We start from the raw sequence: 12,197 nt of genomic DNA on the forward strand, positions 1-12,197 counted from the left end.
TTGTGCAGTGCTGTAATGGTCCAGAAGGAGAGCACATTGAAGTCATAGCCTACTTAGTGCTCTGCTGTCTTGAAGTACACATTCGTTCGATTCGTAGATGTTTTAGATTTACCATGGCTTTGCTCTCATTTGCCTTAAGATCTGGTCCCAAGTGTGGAGTTAGCTCTTGTAGCAGCTTAGTGTGGCTCCATCATGGGGATGTGTGTGCGCTTCCTTGGCAATGGCTGTTTTCTGTTGTTCTGTTTCTACTGTGTGTGTTCAGTGATGGTGAGCTGAGGTGTTGTTAACTCTTAATGAAGAGTTGACTTGATTCCTGCGTTTACATGCCCCCCCCTTTGTTACAGAGTGATGGGGATGTCGGTGTGTGCTGCTATTTTAAACACACACACACACACACACACACACACGTGGCTGATCAACATCGAGATGGTAGGGTCTGTGCGTCATGTCGTCTCCAGAGCCATTTGTCATCGCTTCGCATCATCATTATGTGCGAGCTAGTAATTGTTCATCAGATAACGTGCTGGAACCAGAAGCCCATTAAACTGCCACTCGTGACCCATCTCTTGTGTTTTCTTCGCGCACCACTCGGCATGCAGACGAGTCTGATCAATCGCGCCGCCTTATGTAATGAATGAATAGCAAGAGGGGGAGAGAGTGCGGCCGACGCCGTGCACACCCCATCTCGCTTTATGCGAATTCTAATTAGTTTTGCGCCTGTCGTCAATTATGTGACTTTGACGCAATTAGCCGAAGAGAATAGAATGGGGGGGGGGGGGGGGGCAAAATGGAGGCAGCGCCTCTGTAGTTTCTCATACATGAATGCAGCTTTTCATTCCTCCAGAACTGGGCCCACCTTTCTTGTCTAAATGAGCTAATCTGGTCAGCTCTGATTTCATTTTGGCCAGCACTCTGAGTGCGTTTGCCATGGCTTTGCCATATTGGATCAGTGCGTCTTCACGCCGTTCCCATGGAGTCTCTTCCTCGTGGCCTGATGGCCTGTGTTGTCTTGCAGCAGACTGAAGGTGCTAATCAGTCTACTGTGCTGTGCACTCTCTCTCACTCTCACTCTCACTCTCTCTCTTGCTGAGTCACAGCTCAACTATCAACATTGACTGAGATCCAACTCAACACGTGGAAGCCCTCAGTCATTTTTGTTTTAATTCACTCCTCTTATCTGTGTTTAATTTCTCCCGCCAGGTTGTGATTCAAGGAAGTGATGACATTGCCAGTCGTGCAATAGATTTGCTCAAGGAGATCTACACAAACCTCGGACCAAAACTGCAAGTCAATCAGGTGACTACTTGCTAGTGTTGTCAGATAACATAAAAGCACACCAAAAGCAGTTTTATTTAGAATTGTTTAAAGCTTAAATAAGAGAAAAAATATGTAAAATATTTCCCCTTTATATTCCCTTGCAGGTTGAGATCCATGAGGATTTCATCCAGTCGTGTTTTGACCGCCTGAAGGCGTCGTACGACACCCTGTGCGTCCTGGACGGGGATAAGGACAGCATCAACTGTGCCCGACAGGAGGCTATCCGCATGGTCAGGGTGCTGACCGTCCTGAGGGAGTACATCACAGAGTGTGACAGCGACTACCACGAGGAGCGCACCATCCTCCCCATGTCCAGGTACATAGGGCTCACACACTCACTGTACTACACAACACACACACACACTCAAAGGTACCGTATTGATTGAGTACAGTTTGAAGGTTATGGCGTGATTCATTCATGTCAACAGGATGCAAGTGCAGGTAGAATTTAGACACATGAACTCACAAGGAGTAAACACTACCAAACACATAAATAGAGGAGCTATACACCTCAGAGTGAAGCATAATAACAGCACATAACCCAACAATGCTTCCCAAGTACTGGCTGAAACTGAGGGAAGATGTAGCACAACGAATCATTCTCTTGAATGGAGGATGGGTGTGCCCTTGGATTGGGAGCAGGTGCTTGTAATTGCCCTGCCTTACCAGAGTGTTGAGGATAACGAGATGCCACACTGGGAGTTCTCGTAGTAGGCATAACATGCCTTTTCCGAAACTAGTCCCTACCCACTCCCCCTCCGTTACGGAGCGCACTCGGGTGGGAATTGCCCTCACAGCTAAATTCGCACACACACGGCTTTGGGATTAACTTAACTCTCCCTAGCCGAAACAGGTATTGACGTAAACCTGGATGTGTTTACAGGTGTACTCACCCGAAACTTATTTGTATGAAGCGTTCTCCATGATGTGCTGCATTAATTGACGCACACTTTGGACAAGTTCGGTGTTAGATGGTTTATAACACTATTACATTAGCACTTAACAGTAATTGGTTTCAGATGGCCCTTAATATGGTGGAGCGGATTATAAATGCAAGGGAGAGAGGGCGTAACTAGTTTCAGAAAGGGCCCTAGACTGTTTGCAGTGTTCAAAAAACACATTAAATAAATTAATAAATAATAATAAAATATATATATGTGTGTGTGTGTGTATTAAATACGAATATGTATCATATTAGATTTGATACTGACTTGTGTACAGTTTTTCCATTGTAATTTTGTAATATTACAGAATATAATGTAACATTTAAATGCCTCTTGAATGATCAGCCTTTGTAAACGGTTTCTTTCATCACCTGGGGGCTATTCCAAGTACCTGGTTTAGTGACAAACCTGGGTTAGTTAACTCAAAGAAGGTGGTAAACCTCCTAATAGAAGAACTGTATGGCTACATTCTCCTAACAAAACAATATCATAGGGCTCTTGTTGTAGGAGGTTTACCACTTAATCTGAGTTAATTTACCCAGATTTGACACTAAACCACGTACTTGGAATACCCCCCTGGTCATCACCTGGGACCTGTACTACGAAGGGAGCTTAACCTACCCAGATGTAACCCAGGGTTACTTTGTTAAACCGGGGTTGACAAAACCTGGTTATCATAAGTGGTGTTAACTACTACGATGCTGATTATGAAGTTGATTTGTTGAGCCAGGGTTAACCTCATTGGAGTTTGTGCACGTTCACATAAAAGGGGCGGGTTGCAGCGCAAATCACCACTTTCAGTGATTACGCGTTCACCTTATTTTACGAATGAGGAATGCACAATTATTATGACAAGTTATGAGGAATTAAAACCCACTCTACGACAAAAATCGAATACGTCGGCAGTGAACAAAGCAAGGCAAGGCTGTTGGCAACGTATTGCAGATCGGGTATCCTAAATGCCTAAAAGTAAAGTTTTATTTCCACATGTTCTTCAAATACGGAGGATTAATAGCGTATTTAATGAGTTGAAATAATTAAATTGCCTATTTTGAGTTCATAGAAATGCCTACAGATGCAACACAATTTAGAAGTGGGCATATAGATTACAGTAATAAGGATAATTGAATGTTTAAGTAGCCCTATTGACTGATTTAGTGTATGCCTAATCCTGTGAACATTTCAGATGCAACACCATTGCCAAATGCACATGGCAGCAGGTGAAAATGAAACACAAACACATTATTCAGAATAGTGGTTTATATAGTCATAGCTTGCATTAATATTTCTTAATTATGAAAACATGTAGGCCTAGTATGCTTATAGCCTTCACTTGGCCTCTGTTTTACAGCTAAATAGAGAAAGGTGTCTTTGAACACTACTGTAAGGCACCAGAGTGTTTTACAGTAGCAGAGGGGTTGGCCATCGCAAATAATAGTGGAAGGCCGATTATGGAGGGGGTTGAGGGAGGCATTCGGTCGGATTCTGATGCTGTGGAAATGTGTAGCCTTTATGTGCAGGGTACAGTAATATGACATTCAATTCAATATGTTTGTTAAAATTGTGATTTTAATTTACTAGGCCTACTGTAGGCTATGTCCGATTTATTCTTGCTCAGATGTTCAGCATACTGTAGGCCTATGTCCGATTTATTTTCGGACATGCAGTATTCTTGCTCAGATGTTCAGCATCACCGATGGAATACATGAATGTCCACGTACGGGCATTGCTATGAGACGTCTTCCTAGATCATCTGACAAAGATAACGAATTCCCTCGGCTGACAATCTATATCTTCATAGAGAATATCGTCCGGGTAGGCTACATATATTTTCTGGCGGTCTCTAAAACCCCTCGCTATGAGAGTCCCTCACGATTTGCGCTCCAATGTCGTATGGATCATCCAGGTACGCCGACATTGTCTCGGGAGAAATTGTTAGTGGAGGGGTGGTACTTATAAAGGGTGTGGTTAACGGAAACCTCGGGTTAACCAAGAACATAACCTGCTCGGAGCAGGTTTGAGATGCAGCGTAAATTGCCATGGCAGCATACCTCGGTTAAAACCTATCCACCTTTCGTAGTACGGGTTAATCTGGAAGTTACGCCACACGTGATCAAGTTACTCTCGAAGTTACCCAGATAAGCCAGTAACCCCGCTTCGTAGTACAGGCCCCTGTACCTATCCAGAGATAAATACCCCTTATTATAGGCAATCATCATAGCCCATGATGATTGCATTGCCTGTCCAGCTAAAAAAGGAGCTGATCATCACTCAAAATTCACTGTTTAGCTGCTCGCGTACTAGCTACATTTAATAAGTGTTTTAGACTTAGACTAAGATTAGAAAAATGCATACTGAAGACCCTTTATGAATATTATAAAAAATCTTTCCCTTTCTGTCTCTTTCTCAGAGCATTCCGGGGCAAGCACATCACACTGATCGTGCGCTTCCCCAACCAAGGCCGACAAGTGGACGACCTGGACATCTGGTCGCACACCAACGACACCATCGGCTCGGTGCGGCGCAGCATCCTTAACCGCATCAAGGCCAACAGCACGCACACCAAGATCGAGCTCTACATCGGCGGAGAGATGGTCGACCCCAACGATGACCGCAAGCTGATTGGCCAGCTCAATCTCAAGGATAAAACGGTAAGAAATGGCCAAGTGTCCCCCCTGACATCCCTTCCTCTCTCTCATGTTGATGGGTGATTCTTTGCCTTGGACTTGGTCTGGAAAAATCGACCTCTTCATGCTTTACTCACATACTTACCCACTATGGTTTGATGAAGTGTATATATGCTCATGTTCTAGTCAATATCCGGTTGTTAAGTCCGATGTCACTGGTCCACCAGCTTTTTCGTCAAAAATAGTTTATTTTATTGTTTATGGAGAAAAAAACGAGTGGCTCCAAAAGCCGTTTAACCGTGAAAGACATTTAGTATCCCGTTATTGCATCATCACTTAATAACCGAATAGGCTTCATTCCACGTCAGCTTGACTGACATGATATATGTAAAGGCTCCCTCATATAGGCGCCGACATGATACAGTTTACTTTCGACGTTCGATTATATTAGATTCCATTGTTTTCAATACAACGCCCCACACCACCACCGACTTTCATCGCCACTGTATAGGTCCTGATTCAGCTTTGTTTTTGTTGCCGTTGCTCAATAAAATCCACCGCTTATTGAATGGTTGTCGGTTAAATATTTCGCCGCTGGTGTGCGTGGACAAATGCCGGAAAGTTTCAACGGGCTTCTGCCGGCGCCTATGTGCAGTGTGTGTTAAGGTGTGTCCTCCTCGATAGCCGTATTGTGTGGTCTGTTTCATGGTGAAGTACCGCTCCATTGGTCTGACTGTTTGGTCTGTCTGTGTCTCTCCCTCTGACCACAGCTGATTACGGCCAAGCTGACGCAGGTCAGCGCCAACATGCCCTCCAGCCCGGACAGCTCCTCGGACTCCTCCACCGGCTCGCCCGGAAACCACGGCAACCACTACAGCGACGGGCCCAACCCCGAGGTGGAGAGCTGCCTGCCTGGAGTGGTGAGGAGCAATTGGACACACACACACACACACACACACACACACACCCCTTCTCATACCCAACATCTGGCCTTCCTCACCTTGTGTGGACCCGCCGCTGCATGTTGTTCTCTCCTCTTCCTCCTCCTGCTCCCTCTCTCTTCTCCTTCTCTCCTCTTCCTCCTCCTGCTCCCTCTCTCTTCTCCTTCTCTCCTCTTCCTCCTCCTGCTCCCTCTCTCTTCTCCTTCTCTCCTTTCTTCCGTCTCCTCCTGCCCTCTCGGGTGCTTGACAGTGATGCTGTTAGCAGCTGCTGTCCTCACAGACCGTGGTTGTGTTTTTTTTCCCCCCCTTCTACGAGCATATTTCACTTTCACCACCATGAGCGGCCAGGCTCCACAGTAGCTGTGCAGGGCCAGTGTGTGCCGGGAAGCTGCAGAGCTACGGGGGGAGCAGAAGGGGACAGGCCTGGGTGTGAGGCTGGCTGTTGCTAGCGCTGAGCCGTGTCTGCCCATTTTCCTATTTCTCAGTTAACTTTCTACTGCGTCTTTTGGGCTCCTTCTCTTTTCATTTGGTCTCAACCCCCCCCCCCCCCCCCCCCACACACACACACCACACCACACCACACCACACCACACCACACCACACATACACCACCACACACACACACACACATGCACACGCCCTCTTGTGTATTTTATCCTGTTTATGGCACAACACCAAGATCCATTCTATGTATGTGGAAACCTATGAAGTGTTTATGTTCTCAGTCTTATTACATGATCATACTTCTAAGACCCCTCTCTAGCTGTGTCCACCACTCCCTTATTGTCCTGTCTCTGACGTGTCCGTCTTGTCCTGTGTTCTCCCCTCTGCTGCAGATCATGTCGCTGCACCTGCGCTACATCTCCTTCTTGTGGCAGGTGGCCGATCTGGGCTGCAACCTCAACATGCCCCTCCTGCGCGACGGCGCTCGCGTCCTCATGAAGCTCATGCCCCCAGGTGACCACGTCCGCACCAGACTGTCCTGCCACACACACACACACACACACACACACACACACACACACACACAGCCGCACATGCAGCCACACACACACACACACAGCCGCACATGCAGCCACACATGCACGGAACGAGCTGAATGCCCTAATAATGTCTAATGAGGTAATTAGGGTACTGAGAGAGAAAAGAGATGGGGTGACCGAGAGAGAGAGAGAGAGAGAGAGTGAAGAGAGAAGAGATGGGGTGACAGAGAGAGAGAGAGAGAGAGAAAAGAGATGGGGTGACAGAGAGAGAGAGAGTGAAGAGAGAAGAGATGGGGTGACAGAGAGAGAGAGAGAGAGAGAGAGAAAAGAGATGGGGTGACAGACAGAGAGAGAGAGAGAGAGAGAGAGAGTGAAGAGAGAAGAGATGGGGTGAGAGAGAGAGAGAGAGAGAGAGAGAGAGAGAAAAGAGATGGGGTGACAGAGCGAGAGAGAGAGAAGAGATGGGCGGGGGGGAAGGAGTATAATGAAGGAAAAGAAAGAGAAAGCAAATAAAATGAACAGAAACTGAAAGAAATCAGTGCTGCTTGTTTGAATGTGTCATTATAGTTTGATATTATGCTAGTGATTTACATTATGCCAGTCTCTGCTGAAATTGTCATTGTGTTGAGTTATTGAATCCGGCTCTTCTGATGTCCTCAGATAACACTACAATGGAGAACCTGCGAGCGATCTGCCTGGATCATGCCAAACTGGGAGAGAACAGCCTTAGTCCCACCCTCGACTCCCGCTTCTTTGGCCCGTCGCCTTCTCAAGTGCTCTACTTGATCGAGGTACCTGTCTGTTACCACGCATCAGCAGCAGTCATCAGTAGTCTGTGCCTCACACCGCTGCAAGACTAACACCTGTCACACACACACACACACACACACACACACACACATGTGGCTTCTTTCCTAGCCTCACTCACACACTCTCTGCCTGTGCCCATCCGTGTGCACTACAGCGATGGTTTATGGCTGTCAATCTGGTATTATGACTGGACCACTACATATGCCAGCTGCTTCACAGGGCATGGGAATTCATTATCGTACGTTGCCACATTTTTGTTCGGAAACTGAACGACTTGTCTGGCTCTGTCTCTTGTTTACGCACTCGTCGGATGACCCCCCCCCCCCCCGGCTAGACTAGTCGGCTTGCTGTGTCTCGCAAGTGTCCACCTTGCTCTTGACCTCTCTCGTCTTTTTTACCCCCTCCCCCTCCCGTCCCAGGTGGTGTACGCCTTGCTGATGCCGGCCAGCCACACGTTGGGCGAGGACGCCAGCGACTTCCAGTACAACTTCCTGAAGAGCGGCGGGCTGCCGCTGGTGCTCAGCATGCTCACACGCAACAACTTCCTGCCAAACGCTGACATGGAGACGCGGCGGGGCGCCTACCTCAACGCCCTCAAGATCGCCAAGCTGCTGCTCACCGCTGTCGGTTTCGGCCACGTCAAGGCTGTTGCTGAGGCCTGCCAGCCAGTGGTGGAGGGCACCATGCCCGTCTCACCAGTAAGCACACACACACACACACACGCACACGCACGCGCGCACACACACACACACACACACACACACACACACACGCGCGCACGCGCACGCGCACACGCACACGCACACGCACACACACACACATCTCACTCTCTGTCTCTCTATTTTGGAGTATGGCAGTTCCTGTGTTCACATTGGAGATGTCTGTTGCCTGAATAGGAATGAGATGATCTTATCTTTTTGAGATGGAGATAGAGGTGTGTGTGTGTGTGTGTGTGTGTGTGTGGGGCGGGGGGGGGGGTGGGTTATTGAAGTGTGAGAGACCCATCCTTCACACATTCTGCAAGCAATCTGAGGCAATCTCATCCTGTGCAATGCCGCCCTTCCTGTGAACAAGATGCAGTGCGTAAAAAAAGAAAGAAAGATAGACAAGTAACAGCTCCCCTAGTAATGAAATAGGAGCAGCCTTAGTGTCAGTCCACTCGCCTTCACACACACACACACACACACACACACGCGCACCGCATTGCAGAAGGAAATCTTATTTCTGTCCGAGTGTCTGACCTTTTCCCCACCACCGCTCCTCGGGGGCTCATCAATCACATTAAGAAAGTCCTGAGCGGACCCCCCCCCCCCCCCCCCCCCTGCCCAACACACACTGCTTTCCATGCCCCCCCAACCCCACCCCCCCCCACCCCCACCCAATCTTCCTCTCTCCACTCGCTTCTCAGCTTGGAAATGTCAGGGGTGTTGGGTGTCTGGCAGAATAAGTGTCCTTAACAAATACAGCAAGATGCCTTTGCAGCGCTCGCCATGGAGCGTGACCTCGCATTGTGCCTCGCCAGACCCCAAACATACAAACATACAAACCCCACCACTGACAAGAGAGCCAGGTGCTGTCCCATGGAGCGTGACCTCGCATTGTGCCTCGCCAGACCCCAAACATACAAACATACAAACATACAAACCCCACCACTGACAAGAGAGCCAGGTGCTGTCCCATGGAGCGTGACCTCGCATTGTGCCTCGCCAGACCCCAAACATACAAACATACAAACATACAAACCCCACCACTGACAAGAGAGCCAGGTGCTGTCCCATGGAGCGTGACCTCGCATTGTGCCTCGCCAGACCCCAAACATACAAACATACAAACCCCACCACTGACAAGAGAGCCAGGTGCTGTCCCATGGATTCAAGAAGGTGTTTGTCTTGTGTTGGATTGAATTCAGGCTGAAAAATGAGATTCTTTATTTTTTTTATTTTATTTTTTACAATGCAGATGCACATGTTTTTTCACTGCAGAATCCCTCTGTCAGAACCCCTTTCCCCTCCTTTCCTTTCCTCCATGTCCCCCTCTCCCCCCCCCCCCCCCTCCTCCGGAGACACAAGTCCATGTGTCTGAGAAAAATGTCTCGGCAGAAGCTGTCTCAGGCCACAAACCCTCGTGGGGCCTCACACTTGGCTCTTTGTCTGCTGTTGGCTGTGCAGATAGCAGCGGGGAAGGGTCAGTGTGGGTTTGTTGAGGCTCTTTGTGAAGGTGGAGGATTCCATGAGTCCTTTCCAAAATTTTTTTAATTTATTTTCCTTATTCAGTGGATTGATGTCTGTTGCATTGTGCAATTGGAGGTTTGCGGCATACTCATGACGTATGCATGGAATTCATTGATTTTCCTGGAAAGGTTAAATGTGATGATGAAGTCTGTGTTACGGTCAGATCATTTTACAAGGGCCTCTGGCTCTAGCCAGCGACCAAATTTGTAGTTGTTACGGGCCCCTAAAACAAGCAAAATAGCCTCATCACATATCTTTTGTGGTGGTGGTGTCTCTCTTCCCTAGTAAACTACTGAGAAGCAACTCGTGTTTGGGGTTGCTGTGGTAACGTTGGTCCCTCTCGTGTGTTTTGTCCAGATTAACCAGGCCACCCACGATCAGGCCTTGGTGCTGCAGAACGCCCTGCAGAACATCCCCAACCCCTCGGCCGAGTGCATGCTGCGAAACGTGGCCATACGCCTCGCGCAGCAGATCTCCGACGAGGTGAGTCCACACCACCAGTCTCTGGTTTCCTGTCTGTCTGTCTGTCTCTGTCTGCCTGTCTGTCTTTGTATGTTACTTTGTTCCATCTCTTTCCCAACATGTAAACTGTAAATACATTATGGTTGTTTTACCTCTATTTGTGTAAAAATGTGAAGTCAGAAACAATCAGTATTATGTAATCCTCTGACCTCTTCAATACTTGCTATTTTGGAGAGATTAATACCAACGTTTTCCAAATGAGGCCCATAAATATATTGTTGAGTTAACAAGGATTATTGATTTCGTTTGTTATTTTTTTTCATCGTTGTCTTTTGTGAACAGAACTTCTTCCAGGCCTCAAAGTACTTCCCAGACATCTGTGTGATTCGGGCCATACAGAAAATCGTCTGGGCCTCAGGATGTGGCACAGTACAGCTGGTCTTCAGCTCCAATGAGGAGATCAGCAAGATCTATGAGAAGGTGTGTGTGTGTGTGTGTCTGTGTGAGATGATTTGATTTGACCCATATGCCAATTTTAAGGACTTGTCGTGTATGACTCCCAGTCACACATTTCTCAGCACTATGGAGTGAAGACATACTAAAGTGTGTGTGTGTGTGTGTGTGTGTCTGTGTGCTGCAGACAAACGCTGGGAACGAGCCGGACGCGGAGGACGAGCAGGTGTGCTGCGAGGCGCTGGAGGTCATGACCCTGTGCTTTGCCCTCACGCCCACCGCCCTAGACGCTCTGAGCAAGGAGAAGGCCTGGCAGACGTTCATCATAGACCTGCTGCTGCACTGCCAGAGCAAGTGAGTCCCCTACAGCGCACTCTCCCGCAGGGCCCCTCTGGACGACCAGCCCTCTTCTGATCTTTTCTGGGGTCAAAGGTCACCCCACATTACTCAGTTCTGGAGCAGAAACTCCAGTAACCTTAAGAAACTTAGTCATGAACAGACTAGGAACTAAGAGAACTAAGGCATGATGGGTAATTTGGCGTGTGTGTATGCGTATGCGTACGTGTTGTTAATGACTGACTGTGTTGTGTGCTCTTCTCAGGTCTGTGCGTCAGATGGCGCAGGAGCAGTTCTTCCTCATGGCCACCAGGTGTTGCATGGGCCACCGGCCTCTCCTCTTCTTCATCACCCTCCTCTTCACCGTTCTAGGAGTAAGTAACACACACACACACACACACACACCTGCTCTGTTTGTTTTGAAATCCATCCTGAAACATCTAAATGTCTACAATAAAAGCGCAGCTGCATCCAGTGTGACACCTCGGTGTGACCATGTCCTGACCATGACCATGTGTGTTTCTCAGAGCACTGCAAAAGAGCGTGCCAAGCACGCCGGAGATTACTTCACTCTTTTAAGGCACTTACTCAACTACGCGTACAACAGCAACATCAACCTCCCCAACGCCGAGGTCCTCCTCAACAACGAGATCGACTGGCTCAAGAGAATTAGGGTATGCGGATCTGAGGCGCTCTCTCTCTCTCTCTCTCTCTCTCTCTCTCTCTCTCTCTCTCTCTCTCTCTCTCTCTCTCTCTCTCTCTCTCTCTCTCTCTCTCTCTCTCTCTCCCTCCCACAGCCTTTTTCTCCTTGTTTTCTGTTGCTCCTGTCATTGTTATAAAACTGAGCCAGCTTAAGGCAGCACCCTCAGTGGAAATGCAAGTGTCCCAGTGCTTATGGTCTTAACTTAACTTGTCTAGTGACAGAAGTCTCATTATATATGGAATAGTTGTTCAGAACAGGTTAGGTGGTACTACCATGCTGCTTGAATGCTTACACTGGCTCTTTTAGTCCCTTGGTTATCCCAAATGATTCCCTCAGTGACTGCTTGAGCATTAAAGGACGTACCCCATAATGGGAAAATGAGCTGGGAAC

General features: G+C 48.0%; 1 protein-coding gene across 1 annotated transcript in view; it reads left to right on the forward strand.

The window, feature by feature from the left end:
• The window catches only part of usp9 (ubiquitin specific peptidase 9), a 50,546-nt gene that overhangs the window by 22,840 nt on the left and 15,509 nt on the right, over nt 1-12,197 (forward strand). The window contains 12 exon segments of the mRNA XM_042068343.1: nt 1,201-1,296; nt 1,422-1,633; nt 4,672-4,912; nt 5,659-5,808; nt 6,666-6,786; nt 7,473-7,603; nt 8,042-8,320; nt 10,211-10,336; nt 10,658-10,795; nt 10,956-11,122; nt 11,370-11,478; nt 11,632-11,778. Coding sequence (XP_041924277.1) covers nt 1,201-1,296; nt 1,422-1,633; nt 4,672-4,912; nt 5,659-5,808; nt 6,666-6,786; nt 7,473-7,603; nt 8,042-8,320; nt 10,211-10,336; nt 10,658-10,795; nt 10,956-11,122; nt 11,370-11,478; nt 11,632-11,778 — 1,917 coding nt within the window.

This window comes from Alosa sapidissima, chromosome 2, assembly GCF_018492685.1.
Source record: "Alosa sapidissima isolate fAloSap1 chromosome 2, fAloSap1.pri, whole genome shotgun sequence".
Lineage (NCBI taxonomy): Eukaryota > Metazoa > Chordata > Actinopteri > Clupeiformes > Clupeidae > Alosa > Alosa sapidissima.